The 27,992-nt window shown below is 38.9% G+C and overlaps 1 protein-coding gene across 2 annotated transcripts; it reads left to right on the top strand.

Moving 5' to 3' along the window:
- The first annotated feature begins 29 nt into the window (after positions 1–29).
- LOC105223413 (cadherin-23) lies at positions 30–27,175 on the top strand. 2 transcript variants are annotated; one of them, XM_011201144.4, is made up of 9 exons: positions 30–183; positions 4,068–4,299; positions 21,015–21,379; positions 21,468–22,965; positions 23,021–23,282; positions 23,361–24,975; positions 25,053–25,355; positions 25,433–26,565; positions 26,629–27,173. In XM_011201144.4, exons 2-9 carry the CDS (start codon positions 4,080–4,082, stop codon positions 26,747–26,749), a joined length of 5,517 nt encoding a protein of 1,838 aa, XP_011199446.2. In that variant the 5' UTR covers positions 30–183; positions 4,068–4,079; the 3' UTR covers positions 26,750–27,173. The 2 variants fall into 2 exon arrangements, with proteins under 2 accessions (XP_011199446.2, XP_029405005.2); XM_029549145.2 differs by having other exon boundaries at positions 37–183; positions 4,044–4,299; positions 26,629–27,175.
- Positions 27,176–27,992: the final 817 nt, after the last annotated feature.

The following is a 27,992-nucleotide window of genomic DNA, read 5'->3' as shown; positions in this document are numbered from 1 at the left end:
TTGCGCGAGTATTAAGGCAAGAGGCACGAATGCGTAACCAACATTGCTTGAGAATGAGTCGTGGCGTGCGGACGTGCTTTTCGTGATCGATGCTCGAAGTGCAAACATAAAAGAAGCAAATACAAAACCAACAACAAAAGTGTGGACATTAATCGTATAGTGTGTGTGTGTTTGTGGAAGCAGGTAAAAATCTTGAAATATGTAAGAGTAAACAAACAAAAAATAAAGAATCGAAACGACGGTCAGGCAAATCAAGTTTTTGCACAAAACAACAACACCAGCAACTAAATGTGAAAATGTGTTCGATATAAAAAAGCAGAGAAGCGAGAGAGTGTTTGGTATTGAAAATTAATTTTGTTTTGAAATAAAAATTTCTACTCAGAATATAGAAGTGAAATAATATATTCTAAGCAATTTGCATAAATCAATAGCCGCGCGTTCAAAATCGAGTTTCAACAGGCGAAGTAGTGATTTGGTGACGCATGCGCAAAAGATTCACGCAAAAAAAGTGAAATAAATAAAAACAAATCTAATCAATCGTAAATGAGCAATAACTTAAGCAAAAAAAAAAAGAATAGTTTGGAATTACGAGTCTGCTACTAACATAATAGTAAGCCGAAAAGAAATTCAAGTGTTTTTGAAGCGAAGTAAAGGCAAAAATTTACATATTGCTGGAGATTTAGCGTTAGCTGTCCAAAATCTTTAAAATTTCTCCCAACTGCCAATATCCCGCGAAACGAAACATTGAAATTGTGTACAAATTTCTTTGCTTTTTTTCAAACTTGAAATTTCATTTTTTACAAACACATACACAACCAAGTAGGTGTGAATGTCGGCGGGCGAGTGTCTGTCGAAGTAGCGATTCTGCTATAGAGGCCGCAAAATTTCTCGTTGCAAAACTTGTTTTTGCTTTTCATTCTCATTCTTGTTGTCCAGCCGCCGTAAAAGATGAGGAGGCTGTGCGCTGCTGGCTGCTGCTTTCTTCTGCAGCCAACACTTGGCATGACCGCGATTTTACCGTAAATTTTCTATTTGCTGCTTGCTTTATGAGTCTCGCTTTTATTGGTTTTTGCCAAGTCTGCACCTTAATGGGGAAAACAACAAAAAAACGCGGCTGTTTTCTCCACACAATTTGCACATCGAAGCTTTATGTCGGTGCTCAAATCATTAAGGCATAAACAAATAATAGAAAGATCACGCATAAAAAGCAGCCAGTTTTGCATATGAGAGTGGATAACAGACACAGTAAATCGTGCTTAATATGTATCCGCGTTGTGACTATGAAGAAGCTTTTATACTCCATTGAGAATTCTTAAAGATTTATAAATTTCTGAGCAAACTCAAATATTGAACTGCTGCTTGTTGGAAATTGATTGTAATGGAAGTAATGATAGAATAGGATTGAAGATTTCTTCTACTCACAATACTCACATACTCTTTTATACTTCATCTTTTGAAACAATATAAAAAATTTGGTTCAAGTTAATGATGTATCACTGTGATCAAGCAACGCCTTAAATCATGTCTTCATTTGCCACTCATTGATTAAGGCAATTTGCACAGTTGTGAATAAACGGTCCAATACATGGATGACGTACATACTACTATGATCAAAAATAGTGAGACTTTGTTCATAATTTTAAAATTTGTAATTTATTGTTCAAAGTGTATGCCGTCCCCATCAAATACTCAAAACTTTTTCTCCGGTGGTTAAGTTTGCCGAATAGCTAGAAGTGACACTCCATAGTATTGCTCGTTGACAGCTTGGCCGGCCGGAAGGAGTTCAGTGTGCAACACACGTCTAATCGAAGAAAACTGTCAACATAGCCTTGATTTTTCAACTGCTTTGACATAGTTTTTCGGCTTCGGCTCACCTTTGCCAAATTTTCGGCCGATTGGTTTGTGTTTCTGAGTCGTAAGCATGGATGCAAGACTTATCGCCAGTAACAATATGTTTCATGGTATCCTAGTAGTCGAAAGCATTGCTTCACAGACGTTAACTCGATGTTGATCTTTCGAAATGAGTTCCATTGAACCTTCACATATTCCAACGATGCCAGTAAGATCTCTGATAGTTAATCGTTGATTCTCAAGCATCAATTCTTTTGCGTTACTGAAAAGTTTAATACATTTTTTTCTTATTGGCTCAACAGAAATGGTGCGTCTTCTTCTTAGTATTGATATTTTAAACATAATGAAATAATCATCAAGGTCATTATTTTTCTACTCGAAAACATTTATTTATAACTACGTTCAAGCTGTTCGTACGATCGTCAAGGCTTTCGAAAATCTTCGGATTAGTTTTCACTTTTATGTTTCTTTTCATTACCGCACCCTAAATCAATTTTTGCTATGAAATAAAAAAAAAATACAATACAAATCTCCGGTTGACATTGCTAATGCTGTTCCTCGTATTTACTTTTCTGATGAATCAGAGGAAGACAAACCTAAAATCACTGATATGCAACAGGTGTTAATACTGTCTGTAGGCATACAAGAGAACAGAGCCGCTAAAGAAAAAACATTAACTTCGGCTGCACTGAAGCTATAATGCCCTTCACAGATGCATTTTTATGGTATAAAAAGCTATACGAGGTATGTTCAAAACGTATCGCGAATTTTGAATTTTCGCGAGTTACGTATATTCGAATTTCGAATTTTTTGTGGCGTTATGTTGGTACTCATGTCTCTCACTTATGCCGACAAGCTCGGTCATTTTGAATGTTCGTTTAATTCGTGATACTTTTTGAACACACCTCGTATATGCTATAAGGGTGCAGTACTTTTTCAAATCTCAATCCAATGTATGCAATAGGGGTATGATCTATATAATATATTCGAAAATAGATTGTCATGATATCTTGTCTAATAAAAAAGTTCCCCATACGAGGACTTGAGTCTGATGGACAGCAGCTATATACTATAGTGATCCGATATCGGCGTTTGCGACACTTAAGCAGCTTCTTTGAGAGAAAATAACGTATTAAAAATTTCAAATTGATATCTGAAAACAGAGAGACTCTTAAATTATATCAGGTATTGTTTATCTGAGATTCCAGAATCAACAAAATGAAACCGTATGTTCAATAAATTTATGAAAGCAATTTTATGATTGATAAAACTATGCATTAGATGACTGTGAGGCCAAAATAGACTTTATTATAGAGAAATCGTGACATTCCTGATTTAAGGAAATGTAACAATCTAGATCAAACACTTTTTATATAGGCTCACACAAAATCCACTTCAAGTCGTGTCAAATCGACGTCTAATCAAAGATCCACAATGCCCAACTTAATAGTCGCTGCAATAATTCTGCAGACAAACACGATCTCCATAAAATTTTACAACCCAGAATGCAATATGTTAAAGAATGTGGTGCGACCAACATGCTAATCAAGTCTTGCATGTGCTCAAGTTGAACCACGTTATGTAAATAATCCGTAATTACTCGCTTCAGTACGAATACAAGCAGCGTTAATTGAAACAGAAACACATTTGAAATAAAAAATAAAAACAAATCGTGACTTCACTGATTGAAAGCAATGACCAATAAAGCTCAACAACCAGATTGTCTGAGAAAATAACAACACAAGTGGAAAATGTGAATAGAATGCATAGAAAACAATAACAAACACAAGAGTGTGCCACTCGCGGTACATTGGCCAATGAAATCAGATCACAACTCAAGGTTAACACCAGTAAAGAAGCAAAGACAAGAATGTTGAACTCGCGGAGTGCGCGATTACGGGAAACAGTGAGCGTGTGACAAAAAAATTTAATTACGGTTTTATAGAGTAAAGTTAATTTAATAAAAAATAAAAAAAATAAAAAAAAAAATAATAAAATAATGTAAAACCACTTTTAATAAAGCCAAAAGCATAGTTTAATTTAGATGAATTTCGACAAAAATTTTACTAACTTCATAAACTAAAACAAAAAACATTAATGCGCAGTGCTTAGAAATTCATAATATTCAAATAATATTCTATAACAAAAGTTTTATGTTTAAATTGTCTCTATACAAAATAATTCAGAAAAAGTTTTCTTGCCTCTTACCCCCGCAGAGGTGCAGCAATATGCGAAATTCCTCGCCAACGTCGTCCTACAGGCGTCATCGCGCCAAGTGGAGTGCCACGGTATTGGCCGCTTTTCTACTGCTACTACAACTGTCCGCGCACGGGGCGCATGCGCAGACGCAAAATCAACCGCCACACTTTGTGCCCGGCAGTGGCGATATGTCACGTTTCAGTTTGCTCGAGAACACGCCAGTCGGCAGTCCGGTGTATCAGTTGCGCGGTAAGTCGGTTCCTGTTGTTAATTTATGATTTAGCCATATTTACATTTAATGACATTCGCATAAGTGAGTGCTAACGAATGCGCACACAAACACACATAACCACAAACACGGTAATTACGACGGGTGTCTACAAAAGCTGGTATTTAAGCGCACATGGATGTGTGTGTGTGTGTCTGACCAATGGCTCAGGGCTCAGCTTGTTGCAAGCACCTGTCGGCGCCATCGTCCGGCTTTTGGACTTAGCTGCGCAGTTGTTTCTATGCCTTGCCATGGCGGGCATGTTCTTGCACCAAGTTTCGCCATCGTAACCAGTTTTTCGTGAATTTTAAATGAATTTTCATGTCCATCGCATTTGTAATGAATTTTCGCTGCAATCACACTCGAATAAATTCTACATTTCAAAAGCATGTTTGCCTTTAAAATGGTAAGAGAACTCGTTAGTGACTATTTGAAATTATTTTGAAAATTTGGCTTCGAAATAATCAAGTTATCATTTTTTGACCGTTTTCTTGGACAAGCGGTATTTGGGCGGTAAAAGCACTCGTCAAATTATGAAACCTTAACATTCTTTACTTACACTGGCGATAATATTATATCATTCTAAATGGCATAAATAGCAAAATGTGGCAACTTTGGTTGAGCCGTTTGCCGCTGTATGTGAGAAGAATAGCCAAAGCTTATAATTTGGTGTTTGTGCTGCCTTTCTCCTCCTAAAGATCAGTATATAAGGTGTATTCAAAGAAATGCCTCGTAAAGCTCGAGAAGTGCCAGCAACTTCATATCGTTGAGAATATAGAATTTTTCACATTTGTGTGCTGCCAAAAATATGTTGAGAATTCCAACTTGCTAGCGGCCCTTCACACCACTCATTTCTTTTTTGGAGGATGGAGCAGAGGTCAAACGAAGAAAAGTAAACAAGCGGCAATAACAAAAACATCACCATTTAAAAGTGCATGCATACAAAAACGTAGAAAACCTCGCATACCAACAACGGCGAGAAGAATTTTCGAAAAAGCACGTTTCAAATAAATGCGCCTCAGCAAATTTCTCGCGCAAGGCCTTCTGCCGCCCGGTCTACTATCACAACAACATTGAAGCCAGTCGGTGCTGGCAGGTAAAAGTTCACTTGAGCACCTACTTTTGTGCATAGCTATGTAAACACTTCTCTGCGTGTGTGTGTACTCGTGAATGCTTGAAGAAAAACTTCTGAAAATGACTTGAAGTAATTTGTTAATTTTGGTCAGCTTTCACTCAACGCAATTCGCCTCCAACAACTCGCAGGAAAATGGAAATAGAAAGGTGCTTGAGACCCCCTGAAATTTCATCCATACACATACATATTCATATGTATAATAATGTATTTTTTAATGGTTTATACAAAGTTTTTTCTCTACTTTAAGTATTACAACAATTTTCTTGGCTACATTCGTGCAACAAAGAACAGCAATGCAAAGCAAGTGGGAAAAGAGTATAAAATTAATTACAAAAGCGCATGCGAGGCATTGTTCTGTCATAACTGGGTTATGATGTGGTTTGGCCTAGTGGCGCAAGAAATATGTCTTGCTGTGCTGCTTGGCACTTGCTAGGTTTTACATACGATTGTGTGTACATACATATGTAGTAGTTATATGTAAAATAGATAATGATATTTGAATGGATAGAATATGAGTATCACTTTACATTCATACACACATATACATATGTAGATATACTTGACCAGCTCTGTACGTCGCAGATGTTATTTATACTGATTATGGTGATGGTATTCATTGCATTTTTGGCTTTACATTTGGTCACAATCGTGACTAGAGACAATGGTGCATTATAATCCTGAAACTCCATGTATTGTTCTTGCGTAATTCCGGCCGTTTTCGGCAAATCTTCTCATTCAAACGCCTCAATACGCCAGCTAGAACTCTGTATTGACCGCCTGTCTCTCCGGAATAAACTCTTGATATGCCAAACCACGAAAATCGAACAAAACAATACGCATCACTTTGATTTTTGAGCGGCTTTGGGGTAGTTTCTTTTTGTTTTGGCTCGTTTTTCCCCTCCACTCCGATGATTGTTGACTTGTTTGCATGCCAATCTCAAAAACCCATGTCTTATCGCCATTTATAATGCTCTCCATGAATGTGGGATCGGAATTCGCACGATCAAGTATGCCCAAAGGAACCTGTCTACGGTACTATTTCTAAAACAAAAATCACCTGTATCGTGACGAGTCAAGCAAGAACGCGTTTCATACCCAAAATATCCACCAAAATCCTTCGAACGAACTTGCGAAAGATGTCAAGTTTTCAGGTCATCTTTTTAACACTTTTCTGACGATTTCTAAACACCATATCCTGCACTATTTTTTTAATACTTTCATAAATTCGAAAGGTCGAAAGTCGTCCAGAACGTCTTCACGATCTCTCGACCGTCTTTGAAGGCTTTGTACCAGTCGTGGGATTGTGATTTTGATAAAACTGAGTCACCATAAGCATTTTCCAATATTCGCAATGGTTCTGTACACGAAATTTGATAAAAAATACAAAATTAAATACAATTTACTTCCGACTGTACCAACTCAAGCAGCTGCTGTAAACAAACTGGCTGACAGATGGCGCTCATATTTGCCTAATAATTAAGGAAAAAACATTTTTTTTAAATATCATTTACACGGGGAATTTAATGACAATTTCCGGTTACTTCTTTGTCACAGTTTATATTTGACTTCAATTTTTATTTTCTTTTCTGAATAAGAATTAATTCCAAACAAAAACAAATTTTGTTGTTGCTGTTAGTGAAGGGATTTCAATAGGAACTCAGAAACAAGCACGAACATTTCCATAAGGCACATAAGCTGCATTCCACTTCATACTTTTTTTAACATTCTAAATATTTTGCAATACAAAAGTATTCGTAAATAATCCAAGCAAACTAATCACTCTATGCTACAAACAGCAAAACTATTTAAAATTATTTGTACCAGAAAAACTTTCACGAACAAATAATGATTAATTTCACAACACTCCTTAAAATAAATCATATTTGCCAAATTGATTGTGAGCTCGGATTGAAGCCAAGAGCGCATAAAACTTCAATATGTGCGCGTATGTATGTGTGAATGTGTGAATGTGTTGTGACTTGTGCATATTGGCTTTTCGAAAACATAAGTCAAACAGCAACTCCAGTGAAAAAATCGTAGCGCCACAAGGTTAATCGTGTAGGTGCACCAAATGCAATAACAAAAAATTAAATAAAAAAAAAAACAAAAATTAAATAAAAAAAAACAAAAATTAAACTAAAGTAAATAAACCAGTTTGGGAGTTGGACCGACGCAAAATTCAAAGCAAACTTACGAACTCAGCGAATTTTTGAGATCAAATTACGTGAGTTATGTGAAGTAAGTACTCGCAAGCACACACAAAGCTGACACATGCAAACATCTGCACACACACAGCGGCTGTGGCTTGCAAATAGAGCTTGACAATTAATGTTTAAACGTAATTGTTTGAAATCACTCTTTTTATGTGGTGTTGTAATAATATTGAGGTAAAAAACTTAAAATTAAATAATGTGAAAATTTTTGCAATTCGGAATTTCTGGAAGTGAAATAAATTACGTGATTGCGTATCAGAAAATAAACAAAAAAATAAAAATTTCGCAAATAGTTTCTAAAGTTCACTTTGTACTTAAACGTTTTCAGCACCGTTAGCGGTGTCAAAAGACTGCAACGGAATTGGGTGACGAAACGCAAATCTGTCACGGTGACATTATGTATTAATAGCGTCATCATGTTGAAGATTGTACGATCTTACCAAGGTCATTGAATTCAAAAGGGGACTTACATTCAATTATAACGTTTCTTTCTTAATAAGAAAAAATTATTTAATAAAAGTACCGGAAAATTTAATGTTTCTAAGTATGTCAGTATTCAAAAACCAAAGTGTGTCAATCCCAGGCGGTGACGCAACAATCGGCCAATTGACAAGTGTCTCTTTCTGACAACTATGCGGATTAATTACAATTACAGCTTTGTAAGCAGGTTGCAACATAGAACTGTTCTGCAACAACTACAGTGCCAAAATTGTGAAATACTACAACAAATATGAAGCAAGTAAGGACGGTCTGAGTTCGGGAGTAACTGAACATTTTATACTCTAGTAACTTGCAAGAATTAAAGCCAGTAGCTTGAAGCACATAAGGCTTGTAAGTTATATGGGGTCTATGACGACCATTCACCCGATTTAATTTATTCTAGACACAAATATGCACCGTTATAAGAAATACACGCTCTCTCAATTTGATTAAGATAGCTTAACATATTAACTGATGTATCTGGTATAAAAACATTCGGAAGCTCGAAAATCTTTATATAAGTTATGAGGGGGGTAAGTTAGGTATTGACTCGATTTAATCAATTTCTGACACACAGACATACCACTAACAGGAAATAATTCTCTTTGAATTTCAATAACCCATTGGCCGATAATTTCGGTAAAAAGTCAGCTATAAGCGCTGGGTCCACATACTGTGAATCTAGGGGCTTTTGATTCGATTATCGAAATTTTTAGTCACATTCGTGCAAAGTTTTATTCCTATATATTAACTCATTCTTGATTTGTCATATGGGAAGTAGGAGTGGATCTGGTCCGATTTCGCCCCTTTTCACACTGTAACATTGGAATATCAGAGGAATATCAACCACCGAATTTGGTGTAAATCAGTGAAGCGAGTCTTGAGATATGTTATTTCACCCAAAAGGTGTTTTTGAGCCACATACTATATGTATCTTCCTAGAGTTTTATATCTTAATTTTGTTCTTAGTTATGGCACTTTATAGGTTTTCGGTTACTGGCGTTTTGTGGTCGTGGCAGTGGTCCGATTACGCTCATTCATGAACTTTTATTGCACTAAGGAATCTGCATACCAAGTTTAATTAAGATATTAAAATTTTTATTCAAGTTACAGCTTGCACGGACGATCGGATGGACGGACAGATAGACCTGAAATATTTCTCGTCATCCTGATTTATATATATATATTAGGTTAGGTGAATAAAACTATTATACTCTGTAGCAATGCGTTGCAAGAGTATAAAAACCATTTGCGCAAGAAAAATGCAAAATATTTGTGTAAACTTCTTTTCTACATAAAAAAATACCTTCGAATGCGCAAGCGCATTTACATATTTGCATAAACGCACACACATGACACATTGTCGAATTACGAACTCGTAATGTGAGAGCTTGCCGCATTGCATTTTTACTACCGTTGATTATGGCAAGCAAGCGCAGCGTTCTGCAGCGTTGCAAGGTGCATTTTAATTAGCACACACACGTACACAAACATAGAAAATGGTATTGGTAGCGAATTCATGTAAATTTATAAGAATGCTGATTGCTGACTTTGAAACAAAAAAACTAGTTGTAGTTCTTTATGTTAGCCAGCTACTGTGGGAAAATCGAAATTGAGTTGAGCGGGTTTGCGCGATTTCTTCATTAGTTTCACTCATTTTTGAACAGCTGTAACTTTTTTCAACTTCCTCGAATTAAAGTTTTTTTTCAGTTAAGTGAAGCTTAAAATCTTACATATCTAACGCTATATGGTGATAATATATGGTATGACATAATGTGACCGTTTTCACAATAGTCGGGTCTAAGTAACGGAAATGGACCCGGATTTTTATCCAGCCAAGGACTGTGAACTCGGTGCCATGCTTCGAAACTACTTCAGGATAGGTTTCTGTAGCTACAACAACAACACAATGTGATTGGTAGAACTGGACATATATATACAACAGAATTCTCTTTATCAACGATATATTTGTATAAATGGTTGCTCTCAGCTCGTAATAATGCCAAGCTTTCATTCACATTACTGCAACAAGACTTTGTCGGTTACCTTCCTTCCTATATACATATATGGTAAATACAAAAATACATATGCGAACAAATATGTATATCTAAAGCCTGGGAAAATGCAACTTGTGGAAGTTTATTTCAATTACATATTTGGCTGCGAATTTTTATGGCGTTCCTCCTTTACTTTATATACTTTTTCATTTGTTGCATCATAGAAACACAAACAACCTGTTGCCGCAAATTAATTCATCAACACACTTCCTCTGCAGCCGGTTTCTGTTTGCTTATTTGTGTCTCGCTGACTCCATCGCACATTTTATCTTAACAACCGCCTTGGCGCAACGTCTCACAGCACGGCGGTGTTTTTTCTACCTATCATTAACATATTTTCCATTTTCCATTATTTTGCTTTGTTTTCTCAGTTTTCCCACTTTCCATTTCAGCTGCAGGGAGTGCAGGTTAGTCGCACACGCGGCGGCTGCGGCTGGAGCCGGTGGCAGATTCGCTGTCTGCGTTGTGCGTCAGCGCGTGCGCACACACTCACTCACTAATTTGTGGTTTACTTCGGACAATGGGAGCAATGAGTAGTGCCGCCACTGGCACACGGGCGTTCTGCCAGTTTGTCAATCTGTCAGTTTAGCGCTCCGTCACTCCGGCGGCTTGTCACTTGCTTATTAAGTCACGTCGCCGAGGTCTGCTCCACTGCCGCATTGCTGCGCAACCACACACTCGCAGACACACAAACACGGTGGGTATGTGAGTGGTGTATAATTTGTATTTTCTCATTGTTGCCTTAGAAAGACATCAGCTTTGTTGTCTTCATTATCTGAAGCACCACAGATATGTAGATGACTGGTTGGATAAAGACACATTTACACGCCTATTTCGTGGTATTCATTGTAATAATTATGGTCTCAATGCGCCGTAATGTGTCAAGCGGCGCTTAAACGGGGCGTCCAAATCAGACTCGTCCATCAGCCAACAGCAAATTAAATAATTATGCAATGAAATTTAATGTTAACACATAGGCAGACACCTCATTGTCTGAAATCACAATGCAGGTACAGTTAGTTGCGTCCATAAACCACATATGTATGCCAGAGTATCCACGTGCTTGCTCTGTATTATATATGTACATACGTATTCAAATGAGTGCGAGTTTGGGCGATTTTATTTAAATATCAATGAGAATTCCCAGATTTATGAGAAATTTATTGAATTCGGTTAGTGAAAATTCGATTAAACAAAATTCCAATTAATAAATGCGTCATAAGGTGTCGATACTGATATTATGTTATATATTGTTATATTTTCGTTGAATTTATATATGTAAATAAGTTAAATGGGTGTAGTTTATGTGAGGAAGAATTACATATGCAATGTATGTAGTATTACATACACCATTCTTACGCTTTCATAACGTAGACACGCGTCAATCCTTTCTTCTTTTCGCTATTTGAGCCAATTCGAGACACCAGGTACAGCCAAGTCCTTCTGCAACGGAGTGGAGGTCTTTCTCCTCCTCTGCTTCCACGGGCGGGTACTGAATCGAAAACCATGTTCTCTTCCATCGGGGCATGACCGGGTCAGCGCAGCCGCTGTTTCTTGATTCGCGAAACTATCTCAATGTCACCGTATATATCCTCGTACAGCTCATCGTTCCATCGATATTGCAGGAGGGGAATGATGAGTGGTGGTCTTTGTTCGAGGAGAGAGCACTTTAGTGTTAGCTTTGCGGAATACTAAGTTCAGATATAGCGGCATGGCATCAGTTTATTTTCGTGTTGTCGAAGGAGGCTTTAAAATCGACGAAAGATGGACTGTGTCGATCTTCCTTTCATGGAGCTTTTCCAAGATTTGGCGCATGGTGACATCTGGTCGACAGTAGATTTTACCTGTCTAAGGCCACACTGTTAAGGCACAATCAGTTTGTGGAAGGTGGGCTTCAGTCTTTCACACACTTCGCACTATAAGACCTTATTAATATATTAAGGAGGCTTATCCCACGGTAATTGGCGCAGGCTGTGGGATATCCGTTTTTGTGTATTAGGCTGAGCACACTTGGGTTCCAATTATGGAGCTAAGCTTTCGTCCGACCATATTCTAAAAACATACTGATACACGCTTCTTATCAGTTCTTCGGCGCCGTATTTTAATTGCTATTCGAACCTAATCATCGATTGGAGAATCGAGTTCACGCTTTCACTGGTATTCGGCAGGCTAGAGAAATGTTCCTCCATAATTTTAGTATGCTCTGGACATCAGCCACTAGATCACCACTTTGAGCCCTACAAGAGTATGCTCCGGTCTCGAAAACATCCGTTAATCAATTTTCGTAGAATTTTCGAGCACTGGATAAAATAAAAGTCTAATAAAATTTTGCATAATACGTAAATCTCCTTCAAATATCTAAAATTTGCCAATTTGAAAACATTACATTATTTCACGCTCTACGTAATTTACAGGTTCTAATGTAATTTCTCCTCACGATCTTTTACTTACTTAGTGGTAATATCGACATAACTGCTGGATACACATAACGGAGCACAATCATACATACAATACACACGAGTACAAGAAATCTGATGTTACAAACAAGCTAGAAGATATTATTCATGATTATGCTTCACACTTTCTTCTAACAAACACACGAAGGTACGCAATTTGTGTTAAGCCAGTGGAAACAACACGAACAAAAGAAATACCGGTTGAAAATATGAGTCTGCCAGAAGTAAATATCAAAGAAATTGGAGCAAAACAGGCACGTAGCCAGGGGGGGGGCTAGAGGGCTGAAGCCCCCCCCGAAATAAGGAAATTTTTTAAATAAATCGCAAATAAAAACAAGTAAGGAAGGGCTAAGTTCGGGTGTCACCGAACATTTTATACTCTCGCATGATAAAGTGATAATCGAGATTTCATTACCCGTCATTTACATATTTTTTTATTTTGCTGTAAAATTAATTAGAATTAAATTCTGAGAGATTTACCGATATTTTCGGTGAAAAATTAGGTTAGGTTAGGTTAGGTTAGGCACTGAGTTCTTCGTGTTCGATATAAGGGACCTTGAAAAGTTATATATGTAGGATGTGGCTTATTTTAATTTTATTAAACTTGCAATTAAAATTTATAATTTAAAAAAAATGTTTGAAAATACGCTAGTTGATCGTTTGGCTGTCCCGTCTAGAATGCCTCGTTTTCTCGTTTTCTAGCTTTTTATAACGCTTCCAAGAATTGAACGCAAGCGTCCCAACGCTTCTAAGAACTCAACGCAAGCGTCCTAACGCTTCGCTGAGTTCTTGTTCTAGTCCATAGTTGCATTTTGTCTTCGTCGTGTTCAGTAACATAGTCGTGTTCAGTACTCTAGTCGTGTTAAGTACCTTAGTCGTGTTCAGTACTCTAGTCGTGTTAAGTACCTTAGTCGTGTTCAGTACTCTAGTCGTGTTCAGTACTCTACACTTGACACCACATATATATGTATGTGTAAAGTTTTATTCCGCTATCATCATTTGTTCCTAATGTGTATATTATAAAGAGAAGGCATCAGATGGAATTCAAAATAGCGTTATATTGGAAGAAGGCGTGGTTGTGAACCGATTTCACCCATATTTCTTACATGTCATCAGGGTGTCAAGGAAATATTATATACCGAATTTCATTGAAATCGGTCGAGTAGTTCCTGAGATATGGTTTTTGGTCCATAAGTGAGCGACGCCACGCCCATTTTCAATTTTTAAAAAAAGCCTGGGTGCAGCTTCCTTCTGCCATTTCTTCCGTAAAATTTAGTGTTTCTGACGTTTTTTGTTAGTCGATTAACGCACTTTTAGTGATTTTCAACATAACCTTTGTATGGGAGGTGGGCGTGGTTGTTATCCGATTTTTTCCATTTTTGAACTGTATATGGAGGTGCCTGAAGGAAACGATTCTGTAGAGTTTGGTTGACATAGCTATAGCAGTTTCCGAGATATGTACAAAAAACTTTTTAGGGGGCGGGGCCACGCCCACTTTTCCAAAAAAAATTACGTCCAAATATGCCCCTCCCTAATGTGATCCTTTGTGCCAAATTTCATTTTAATATCTTTATTTATGGCTTAGTTATGACACTTTATAGGTTTTCGGTTTCCGCCATTTTGTGGGCGTGGCAGTGGGCCGATTTTGCCCATCTTCGAACTTAACCTTCTTATGGAGCCAAGAAATACGTGTTCCAAGTTTCATCATGATATCTTAATTTTTACTCAAGTTACAGCTTGCACCGCCGGACGGACAGACAGACATCCGGATTTCAACTCTACTCATCACCCTGATCACTTTGGTATATATAACCCTATATCTGACTCTTTTAGTTTTAGGACTTACAAACAACCGTTATGTGAACAAAACTATAATACTCTCTTTAGCAACTTTGTTGCGAGAGTATAAAGATTTATCACTGACTGAATCTTTTGAAACTCTTATACACAACTCAGCTCAAACCTATAACAGTCGTACGCAACTACACTAGACGGTGACTGAAAACTTATCAAAAGTCATACTTAAGCGTTGTACAGATTTCCATCTTGATATGGCGAAGTTGGTTGGACAGGGATATGACGGAGCAGCAAACATGTCAGGGCATTTAAGTGGAGTGCAAACCAGGATAAGACAACTGTATCCAAAAGCACGATATGTTCATTGCGCTAGTCACCGATTGAACCTTGCGCTTTCTAATACTATGTCATTACCTTCAATACGGAACTGCCTTGGTATTGTCAATGAAATAGAAAATTTATTTAGAAACCATTCAAATGCAAACACAACTTTCCAGGACGTTATACAGAAGCACGCACCAGAAAGCAAAAAAAGACGACTTGTTCGCCTTTGTGAAACAAGGTTTATAGAAAGGCATGAAAGCATTATAAGCTTTGTGGAGCTTTTCAAATTCATTGTACTAAGTTTGGAAATAATTTCGAGTAAGACATGGCCCATTTCGTCTAAAGCATCAGCCTTCTTAGCAGCGGTAGAGAAAAGCGATTTTTTTCTTAGTCTGTTCGTCTGTGAGCAATTGTTCAGCTTAACGCTGCCACTGTCTGTGCAACTCCACGAAAAATCTATGGATTTTGTATCAGCAATGAACCGAGCCAAAGAATTAATAAGAACTCTGCACCAGATAAGAGAAACAGCGGATGGTTTTTTCAACGATATTTTCCAAACAGCATCACAAATGTCTAAAGATCTTTATGACATAGATCTTGTAGTGCCTAGAGTGACTTCGCGTCAAACTACTAGTGCTAATCCACCTTGCACAACCCCTGAAAGCCACTTCAGAGTTACAATATTTATTCCATGCGTTGATGCTCTGATTCAAAACATGACAGAACGTTTATTAGTGAATGAGGATATACTCTCGTCATTTCAAATTCTACTCCCAGGTTTTGCTGCAATTGATAATGCCGAAGAATTAAAAAATTTAACTATTTACTTCGAGGAGCAAATATCAATGACAGCATTAAAATCAGAGTATCGATTGTGGTGTGCCAGCTTATCAACAATAGATCCAACCATAGAAGTGTTGAAATTACTGCAACATTGCGATGCAACGTATTTTAAAAATATTCACTACCTGCTTACAATTTTACCAACTCTTCCAGTGAGGACCGCTTCCTTCGAAAGAACTTCTTCAACCTTAAAAAGAATAAAAACTTTACCACGCAGTGTGATGGGCAATGAGCGGCTGAGTGCACTTGCTGTTATTGCAGTGCACTGGGATATTAAAATAGATCCAGATGAAGTAATTAATGATATGGTAAACAAGAAGAAAAGAAAAATATTACTTATTTAAGTTACAACTACCAAATCATTTAAGTAATATGTATATGAATTTGTGTTTTTTAAACAACACGAACAAAAGAAATACCGGTTGAAGATATGAGTCTGCCAGAAGTAAATATCAAAGAAATTGGAGCAAAAGTACACTGAGTGAAAAATTATTACCTACAATTAACGACTCCAACTTCAAGTGAAGTATGAGGTTGGAAGAAATGTTGAAAAAGTAATATCCATATGTGATATAGTCACTTATTAAATGGATGTAGAATCCGACTATTCATAATTACACGTGTATATTTGTTTTACAGGGAAATTTTATTAACTGAATTTTTAAGGAAAATTCTAAAACACGTCGACGGAAAGGCTTTTCAAATGCTGCCATTTCCTTTTCGAAGTGTAAATTTATATTTTACAGCCTCAGATTCTCACATGCATACCTGGTACTTGTTTCTAGTTGGAACTTGTTATTATTAGTTTAAGTAATAATAATAAAGCGCCTTGTATGCAAAGGTGGAAATCCAGTAAATTGTGAATTTCGCAGTATGCTTCGCTGAGCATGAAATCAAAATTCTTTACAACTTATTAGTTGTTGGTTACGCATGAGGAAAGCTGCTCGACTATTAGTTGGCAGGTAGATAACATATGATAAACCGTTAATTTTAACATAAATTAAAAGTTGTAATTCTAAAGTACACGTTAATTTATTTTAGTTTGAATAACAGCGTTTTTAATATAATGCATGATAATCAACATGATCAAAAAATAGTAAGACTTTATGCATAATTTTAAAATGCTTAATTTATTGTTCAAAATCTACATATGTCGTCCCTCTCAAAGTAGTCCTCCATGGCCCCAATATACTTGTGCTAACGTTTTCGCCAATCCTCGAAACAGTTGTCAAAGTCAATTTCACGAATAGCTTTCAATACGGATAGCGATTTACATTTAATGTCTTCAATTGACTCAAAACGGTTTCCCCGAAGCCTTCGTTTGAGTTTGTTGAATAGCTAGAAGTTACACGAAGCTAAGTTAGGCGAATACGTTGGCTGCGGCATGATATTGGTTGAAAATTTTGAGAAAAACTTACAAAGAATCAATGCAGTATGCAACGGTGCATTATCGAGGTGCAAAACCAAGAGTTGTCGTCCCATAATTCCGACCTCCTTTTACGAGTAGCTTGGCGCAAATGACGCATAACATTCAAATAGTATTCCATGTTGACAATTTGGCTGGTTGGCTGGTCGGAAGGAGCTCGGAGCGGACCAAACCTCGATAATCGAAGAACTTGTCAACATACCTTTGATTTTTAACCTGCTTTGACGTGGTTTTTTCGGCTTCGGCCCACCTTTGCCAGGATATTCGGCCGGTTGATCGTCGTAGTGCGACGCTGGTTTTCAAAAACATGTATCTTTCGAAATGGTTTTCACTGATCCTTTTAATTTTCCAACGATGTCAGTAAGATCTCTGACTATTAATCGTCTTTTCTCAAGCACCAATTCTTTTATTGTATTGAGGTGTTGATCATCAGTTAATGTTGATGACCGTCTTGGACTTGATACGTCGTCTACGCGTTCTCGACCCTTTTTCAATAATTTTTACCAATCAAAAATACTTTTTCTCCCAAACAATTATCATCGAAGTCCTTTTCCAGCATCCTGATTTCGACACCAGAAACTTAATTCCACATATAAAATTCAATAGAACTTCTTTGATGAATAATTTCGCTCAACGTAAAGATCGTCGAATAAACTTCAGATAGAAGAATATCGCGTGAAATTTAAATTAAAAAGTATTGCTATTTTCGTCAACACTAAGTAATATGTTACGTTGGGTAATGAAGCTTATATTTGGAGAGCAAGCTTTTTTCCTTGAAGCCGTTGTTTTAAAAAGCCAGTTTTGTTAATAACACTAGTTTACACTCATTTTGCGAATGGAGTGTTAGTGGCTGTTTCGATCACCTCATCTTTCTTTAAAGAACTTAATAAGAATTTAGTCAAAATCTTCTCATAGCACCCACTACCATTTTTTCTGAGGTTAAGTAACAATATAGTATCCTCAAATCATCAAGGAGGGAACCATAAATTCACCACTAATTTGTAGAACACATACAAGTATGTCTGGAACTTAATGCTTTATCAAGCAAATGAAAATTTTACTGGCAAAATAATCGATCTTTCTTACTCGAGGAGTGCAGTTCCTATGAAACAAAGGAACAAAAAAAGAAATATTTATTTTTAAAATAAATGCCCTCGTGTATTTATATACTATATGTATGCCTTCAAGTATTTCTCCTTTCACCAAAACTTGATTAAACAATTAAGTTACTACATGAGCATATTGATTGCGCAGCTTTGGCAAAAAACCTCATAATAATTACACGTTACGAAGAGCTTGCTTCAGTGGGCTCACAAATCTATTTTCATTGAAGAGCAATTAGATTAACCATGAATCAACTGGCGATTAAAGCGAGGAAGCAAAGTGAAAATAATTAGAAAGTAGCCTTTGAGTCGCTCAGGCGCTTGCTTGGACGCCAGCGGCTGTGCTGATTTGCAGCAGTGCCCATGTTGTTGTAGTTGTTGCCCACGAAGTTGTTCGCACTCGTCCGCAAAATCATACAAAAATAAATGAGCACAACTGCAAGTACACGTGTATTTAGCTTTGTACGACGGCATGGAGAGGAGAGACATGCCCATAAGAGGAAGCGCGCCGCAGCCGGCTCAACTGCATTGACAGACGCTGCATTTCTGGCTGCTTTTGGGCATCCACACCAAAAGCGGCGGGCACGAGATAACCACATTTATAGAATACATACATATATACCTATATGTGTGTGTTTGTATTTGTATTTATTGGTAAATATTTGGCTGCGTGCGGGAAAAGCGTCGCGGAGAAAAATGTGTGAAATGCGTAGAAATTCATTCGATTCAAACATTTTTGTTTTTCTGCACTCTCGGTACATTTATATCCAATCATGTTATTGTTGTTGTTGGATTTTATTATTTATTTGGTAATTTTTTTGTACCGCAAAGGTAGAAGCATTTAAACCGGCCATTGTACATAGTGTTTACATCGCTCTTTAATGGGAGCTGGCCAACCATTCCGCCTCCACTCGCACAGCAGTGCAAACATAATTCGTAGCTTGCTTTATTTGTGTCATGCCGTGCCGTCCTTCCAACGAGCTGCAAGTTAACGAAAAGCTTTCTGTACTCCGCCGTGGCTAATTTGCCAGTACTTGCTTTGGTCTTTGGAGTCTTTTGAGGTTCGGTTCATGGTTTCACAGTTGCAGCAACAACTCACCTCAGCTTGATCGCTGTACCAGTTTTCGTTGTGATCATTTATTGTTTTTGTTGTCACAAATAATAAAAAACCGCATGCTCCATTTTCTTTTGTTAGCTCCCCGAAAGAAACATGATTCATGATCGCATAATTTCTGTCTATCCAATGTGGCACACTTACAAATTTGTGTGTATGTACTTGTCTGTATGTATTGTTTAGGATTTGTTTTCATTTTATGTATGAGCATAAGTCTACCTTAACACATTTCGTGTGACAGCGCATGTCACTGAGTATAAAAATATATTTACGATTTGTCAAAATTATAAAAAAAAAAACTTTGAGCAGCTTGACCGTAGCTTGGCTTCGAAGCTATCTATACATTTTCGTAAGCCTCGATAGTAAAAAGTTGTTTGAACTCGAGTTAAAATGAACTTTTTTTGTAACTAAACTGAATCTTCGGCGACTAAGTGTCTCCATAACTGTATTTACTGCGGTCTTACTGCCGAGAAACGATTTCGCTGATTTAGAGCTCGGGAACCGATCAGAAATCGTCAGCTTTGAAGTAAAAACTGATGCTCTGGAGATATACGACTGCAACGACATCTATTGACAGAATACGAAATGACTTTTTCTACTATCCAATTTTTGAAACCACGATTACTTAGAGCAAGTCCCTCAACTCACAAATAGTCATCCACGCTTTATAGCCTCCAATAAATCAACATTAAAATGATCTACATCTCTAACGGTTCATAAGGAAATCTCTATTTTACACTTAAAACATAAATCAGTAGCCAACGCAATTTACTTTATCACCTTCAAGTATGAAGTTCATTGTCTCAACCCACGTGAATTTTTCCAACGGTACGAACTCTTGTGGCGATGCATGAGCCGGAACCATCAATTATACTGAAGTTATCTCAATTTGACTGAACGGAACCAAGACGGCAGTTACACTTTGACTGGCCGTACAACGCTTAGCACAATTTCCACGCTACTTCCGCTGACTCGCCCGCAACGCCAGAGTGACGACAGCAATCTGGCGATAAGTCCAGCGTAGAACAATGACAATGAAAATATGGAGCAACGAGTTGCCAGCCAACAAAAGTGTGAACAAGGTTGTGGGAAATTCGTAAATTAGCATAATTCGCACGACTTGTGTATTTGTGGGACATTAGGGTGGTCGCAATAGTCTGCAAAAATAAAGTATTGACAACTTTGAAAAAGCGTGATTTCGGATATGCTTTCTTGCCTTCACAGAAAACGCTTTTTCGAGCTCTATGCACTCTTTTAATAGTTTCTATCTCTGGGCCTCCTTTATTGTTCCGTCACACTCTGCATATTGACAGCTGAGATAAGATGATCTTTTACACACAGCAGTCATGTGATGACCATCTCTATATTAAATACTGCTATATTACAAAGTATTGACAGAAAACTAATCGAACCCTTAAGAGAACTTTTTTAACGGTTTGGTTAAATATAATCCCCTCTCTGAAACCGTATGTGCCTAATAATCACTTTGGTGATCGCTCAAATGCGATAGCTGATAGCTTATAAAACATTACCACTTATTCTGTAAGTTCTCAGGGCAAATGAAATATTTTCACCAACAAAACAATGAACTTACTTACCAACTGACATAAAAGAGTACATATTCTTGCCGCTTACCAATACTAAAACATTTTCGAATAGAAAATTTATCTAAGAAAAACATCTTAAGTTGCTGTCCCAGTTCTCATGTTCGCCACTCATTGTCTTGCTTGCTCTTGCTTTTGTTTCAGGTATCGACCCGGAGGGCAGCCGTTTGAAGTACAGCATATCTGGGCCAGTGTTCTCAGTTGACCGTGAAACCGGTGTTGTGCGCCTACGACAAGAACTTGATCGCGAAACGCAAGACACCATTGAAGTGATCATTAGCATAACGGATGAGGGCATCTATGGCACCGAACCGAACACGATCTCATTGCGACGCGAAATACCAGTGCGCGATTTCAACGACAATCATCCGACCTTCATTGGGCGTCCCTACTCGGCAAGTGTTAGCGAATCACTGGCGGTGGGCGGTGAATTGGAAATCAAACCACGTATTATTGCCATCGATCGTGATGAGGGCATCAATGCCATTTTGACCATCAAATGTGTACAGGTTAGTTGAATTGTAGCACTCATTGTTATTAAATCAAAAGCACATTACAACAACACACTTACTTAACCTGTTTTTATGTACCCCGTAGGAGAATGATATTTGCGATACGTTCGATGTGCGTGCGGAACGTATCTCTGATGGTAATTACACGGCGCGCGTCACGCTAAAAAAGCCGCTCGATTACGAAAGTCGTCCGTCATACATAATGACTGTGGCTGCGTCCGATGGCGCTCTGGATAACCGACTGACCTCATTCGCCAGTGTCTCGATCAACGTAGTTGACGTGCAAGATCAACCGCCGATCTTCACGAGTGCGCCGTACTCTGCCACGGTGGCGGAAAACACACCGGCCGGTGTGAGCGTACTGACCATTAAAGCAGTTGACGGGGACGTTGGCATACCACGTGACATCACTCTTTCGCTTGATGATGAGCATTTTGGTCACTTCGAGTTGGAGCCATTTGGCGATCCCAAGGAAGGTACTGCCATACTGAAAACCACAAATGTGCCATTGGATCGTGAGAATCCGGAGATATTGCAAAATGGTGGTGTGTATGTGTTCACAGTACGAGCCACGGAGGTGGTCGACGGTCGACCGCAAGACGATTACTCAACAACGCGTGTAACGATCGTGGTCAATGATGTGGATGATCATATACCAGAGTTCAATGAAGACTATTTTAATATTTCTATACCAGAGAATTTGGGTAAAGGCATGGCGTTGCCTGGTTTGTCGGTGTTTGTAGATGATCGTGATTTGGGTGATAATAGTCGCTATGAGTTGGCATTAAGAGATGTCAAAAACTCGAAAGGTGTTTTCACAGTTAGTCCCAAAGAAGCCCAGGGTCGCACACCAGTAGTTGTTCGCATTCTAAACTCCACCAAACTCGATTACGACGTTGACGATGCCGCACTGCGCCAATTTGAGTTCGAGCTAGTTGCCTCGGTAAATGGCGAGAAGAAATCAAAAGCAAATGTTCGTGTCAATTTGCAAGACATCAATGATAATTCGCCCATATTTGAGCACAATACTTACCGATTTGCCGTTCCGGAAAATGCCACAATGAACGAAGAGTTCGGCGTGTTTAAGGCTACGGATAAAGACTCTAATGATTTTGGAAAAATCACTTATTTGCTGAAAGGTTTCGGCTCTGACAACTTTTATGTGAACCCTAACACCGGCGGCTTTCACGTGCAAAAGCCATTGGACTATGAGAGACAAAACAGTTACAGTTTGACTATTGTGGCCAAAGATGGTGGTGGCCTCGAGTCCAATGCAATTCTCTATGTAGACGTGTTAGATGTCAATGATAACTACCCAATTTTTGAAAGCGATGAGTATACAAGAATTATACGCGAAGGCACAGCGAGCTTTGAACCCCAATTCTTCATACGTGCCCACGATTATGATGGGCCGACGCAGGGTGGCGGACGTGTTAAGTATGCAATAGTGTCGGAGAACAGTATTTCAGGCAACGTCTTCCAAATCGATGAGGACACTGGAGAGATAACGCTACATAAGGTGGCAAAATCCATGGACACCGAGCGTGGCGAGTACGAGCTCGTAATTTCAGCTACCGACTTCGGTAAGTTCTGTGTGTCTCAACACTGTACCTCCTAATAAAATTTCATACATTGCAGGCACTCCACCCCTAACTAATACGACACGTGTCTTAATACGTGTTGGCATTAGTGGTAATCAGCGTCCAATATTTAAAGGACACTTCCAGAATGTCGAAAACGTTCCCGTGCTCGGACCTCCTAGCTATCGTGTTTCAATACCCGAAAATGCTCCCTCCGGTTATAATGTGACTATGGTTTCAGCACATGATCCCGATGGACTCGACGAACTTTTGAGATATCGTATTGTGGGAGCTAACGATAATTTCGAAATCGATGAAATGTAAGATAAAATGATTTGATATTAAAAGGTTACCTATTTTTAACATGGCTGGCGATTGTTTTTTGTACTTTTTTACAGTACTGGTCTTATTACCGTTTCTCCACACGCGCATATCGATCGCGATGCCAACATGGATAGTTTCGAGATAACTGTAAACGCGGTGGACGCTGGAACACCCATACCGGAAACTGCCACCACCACAGTGTATGTGAACGTCAAAGACATAAACGACGAGAAGCCCAAGTTCGAGCACGCTAGCTATGCGGGTTACGTATCTGAGCGCACTGAGGTAGGTGAGAGTGTGCTCAAAGTACGCGCTATTGACAAAGATCTCTTCTCCAAACTGGAGTACACCATAAGCGGTGCGGTGAAAGCGACCACAAAAGCCGGTGTAAGTATAGCGAATCGTAGTAGCTACAAACCGGAGAACGCCTTCCGCATCGATAGTGGAACTGGTGAAATATTTGTGAACAGCATGTTGAGACATGATGTGGCAGCCGTAATCACATTCACTGTACAAGTACGCGATCTCAACGCCGAAGTGGACCCGGAGGGGCAAACCGATACGACTGAAGTTACATTTTATGTACAATCTTTTAAAGATACAAATCCCGTGTTTAAGAACAAAGGCTGGACAAGTTCGAAACCAGTAATACATATTGTGTTAAAGGAAGAAATGCCGATCGACAGTGCGCTCTTCATACTTCAAGCCGAAGATCCCGTTACCCAAACTGCCATCACTAGCTTTCAACTTGTTGAACCCGACGAACTCGAATACTTCCAAATCAATGAGCGCACGGGAGAAATTATACTGAAAAAACGCTTGGATTACGAAGCACTTGAAACAGGAAAAACTGAGTTTGACTTCCAAATTAAAGCTACTTCTGCCGATGGTCAACGTTCCACCATAACCAGAGTAAATATCACTGTAGAAAATGTAAATGACAATAGTCCCATATTCGAGGAATCCAGTTATAAAGCAACCATCATTGAAAATAAAATGCATCCGGAAAAAGTGACACATGTCAGGGCGATTGACAAAGATGCCGCTCTCAATGAACGCGATCAACGACTCGGTTATCACAAAATCGTGTATTCGTTGCAAGGCGAATACGCAGAACTCTTTGAAATTAACAGCACCACCGGCGAAATAGTTATTGCCACCAATCAGACTGTTGATCGGGAACGTACGCCACACATTTATCTGCAAGTAAAAGCTGAAGATTCTCCAGGGCGGCCGACCGACGCCAAACAGAGCACCGTTGACTTGACCATTGATGTGTTAGATGTCAACGACAATGCGCCGGAATTTAGTCAAAACAACTACACGGGTGTCATACCCGAGAATGCGCCCACCGATGCATTTGTTCTGAAAGTATACGCCAATGATCCTGATGATGGACCAGGTGGTGAAGTGCGTTATGAACTGCTGAATGAGGGCGATGCAAAGGATTTGTTCAAGATCAATACTGTTAGCGGAGAAGTGAAGACTAAACGAGAACTGACTGGTAAGGGGCGTTCACAGCCATATGAACTGGTAATAAGGGCGCAGGATAACGGTAATCAAGTGCCAAAGCAAGAATCGCTGGCAACCGACGTGCCTGTCATTGTTTACATAGGCGACGTGAGCGCCAATGATGGTATACCTTATTTCGTGGCACCCAAATTAGGTCAGATGGCTAACGTGACAGAGGTGAGCAAGTCCTTTTTTCCATTACAAGTGTTAAGGTTAGGACAAACATAACTGTTTACTTCTATTCTTCACTCCAGAACTCTGCAATCGGTTCACCCGTATTCCAAGTCATAGCAAGTGATCCTGATAATCCCAACACGCCTTCCGGTATGCTTTCATATAAGATTTTGGAAGACACAGCAGACGCGGAATCTTTTGCGATTGACGAGAAGACCGGACTTATTACGACACTGCAATCGCTGGACCGTGAGGAGAAAGACCTGTATAACATAATATTGGAGGTCTCGGATGACGGGCAGCCACGCCAGTCTGTAACACGGATACTACAAATATCAGTGATAGACGTAGATGATCATGTGCCACATTTTGCGCGTGAAATTGTAAGCCTTACATTCCTGGATATAAAAGGACTCAATTGTTTTTTTTTTAAATAAACATTTTCATTTATTTTTTTCAGGACGCCGTACCCCTGACGTTTAGCATACTTGAGGAAGAGCCTGAACGCACGATTCTCGGCAATTTTAGCGCCATTGACGAAGATGTCGGCGATAATGCTCTTATTGATTACTCGATATTAGAAGGAAATAACGAAAATGTATTCGTCATCGAACGTACCGAAGAGAATGCAGCTATTATCAAAACCACCCGACCAATTGATAGAGAAGCAGTTGATTCGTACACGTTAACCGTAAAATGCTTGAAGCTTGGTGAACCCTACCACTCATTCGTCGGCGACGAGTACGACCGCAATGATCTGTCACTTATTCAGGTGACAATCAAGGTGATCGATATAGACGATAATCTGCCGCAGTTCACCCACAAAGACGCCTCTATTGGGATACGCATAAATGTTCCAGTCGATACAGTTATAACCACAGTGCATGCGACTGACCTTGATGCCGAAGCACCACCGATAGTATTCTCCATTGACAATGTCACTTTCGTGCCACAATTCTACAAGCGCACGCGCAAGATCGACTCAAGACCTCTCAAGAATCTATTCACACTCAACAACCGCACCGGCGAGCTGCGTACAGGTGGCTCTTTCTCCGACTATGTAGATGGCTACTTCCAGATGAAGATACGCGCCAACAATTCGGAGCGTGTGAAACGTCACACCTTCAACAATTTGAAGATTTTCGTTATACGCGACAAATCCTTGCTGAAATTCGTTTTCGCCCGACCACCGTCCGAGATACAAGGCATCATACGACCCTTCCAAGAGCAACTTCAACAGAAGCTGAAGCCGCTCGGTTTGGAATTGCACATACTCGATACACAGGTTTTGACACGTGCCGATTACACGTTGGATTTCACAGCGACCAGTTCCTGCTTCCAAATGTTCAAAAACGGTGCGGCGATCTCACTGCAAGAAATGCAGAAGCTCATGCATTCCGAGCAAATGAAGCAAGAACTCTTCGATACATATGTCGAGTACGGTGTGAGTGAGGTGGAGATGTGTTCGGTGCGTAAGCTGCAAGTTGCGGCGAGTATGATGACCTCAGCGGGCACTTGGCTGGTCATACTAGCGGCTTTCATAGGTCTAGCGGCTATTGTTGCGGCCTGCACGGCTTGTTGCTTAAAGAAGAAGTAAGTTGATTATGAAAGCGAACAAATGCCATATATTATTTAATTATTTTGTTTAACTTTCAGATACAAAAAACACTCGAAACGCAGTTTGCAAGCTTCCCGCGCTCCCACAGAACCCTACACGGTGGGCATGGGTGTGCCGACGCTCTACTATTCCGAACCGATTTACGGCCCCTTGTCATAGCAACCAGTCATTTGGACTAGTGTAGGCAAATATTAAGTAGATTAGCGCTTAAAATAGTTGACGAGTTTAGTCTTAAGAGCATACTTTTAAATGGAATATATCTAAGTCTATAAGTCTCTCTATTCTTGTGGTTAGTGACCAAGACTGCGCATATTATTTTATTTAATTGAACTAAGTCGATGTGTAAAAAATAATAATATGCCTGTGATTCATTGTTTATAATCTTATTTTTATGAGTATAAGTTTCTCAATTAAGTGATTTTAAGCTGGAACATGTCAGTTCTTATAAGATTTAAGAAATTGTATGTCTTCTATTTGTAAATAAGTCCGTCTAGTTAGCTAAGCAAGCAAAATTTTTAAATAAATAAACTAGTAAACCTAATAACTAAATATGTTCTATGCTCTGAATAGGGCATATTAAGTTTGCCAGGATATTTGTAATATACAAAAAGAAACGTTTGAGACCCCAAAAAGTTTATTTATAAATGATCAGCGCGACGAGCTGAGTCGATATAGCGATGTTCGTCGGTCTCTTCGTTTATTCGTCCGTTCGCCCACCCATCCGTCGATTCGCCCATCCGTCCGTCCGTCTGCATATATTCGCACTAGTTCCTCAGTTTTTGACACATCGATCTGAATTTTTTCATCCGCCATTCTCTCACCAAGAAGCTACTCATTTCTCATCAGCTGACAAACAGACCGAACGATCGGAATGAAGTTCTTGCATTTGACGAGATATCTTCACAAAATTGGATATGGAATGTGCTTTAAGACAATTATACAATCCCCGAAGAAATTGTACAAATCGGATAACTATAGCATACAGCGGCCATTACAAACTAAACGATCGGCATAAATATTTTGTTTAAAGCTAATACTTTTTATATAGGATTAAATATGTCACCAATAGGTCATAGAAACACTCTACTAAGTTTTAGTTGCTATGAAGACAAAAATCGAAACGGCTGAAGTATCGAACACTTAGTAACCTTATTCTACGGAGATTAAGGGGCTACATGGGTTTACGGGTTTCAAAAGATTGATTTTTTTATTGTCTTTATAAACTTGATAACACCTCTACATTATTGTCCTAAATTTTCAAGTTCATCTGAGTTGTAGTTTTGGAGATACCGCCTTAAGAACTTGTGCGCTCGAGGCTAGCTAGACTAAGAGCGCCGTCTTTAAGAGCGTTTTTCTCGAAACTGTGTTTTTGAATTAGGTTGGCAAGATTTCTCGAGAACTA

Source organism: Bactrocera dorsalis, chromosome 5, assembly GCF_023373825.1.
Source record: "Bactrocera dorsalis isolate Fly_Bdor chromosome 5, ASM2337382v1, whole genome shotgun sequence".
Lineage (NCBI taxonomy): Eukaryota > Metazoa > Arthropoda > Insecta > Diptera > Tephritidae > Bactrocera > Bactrocera dorsalis.
Note: the sequence above shows the minus strand (reverse complement) of the source record. Positions and strands in the feature narration are given on the sequence as shown.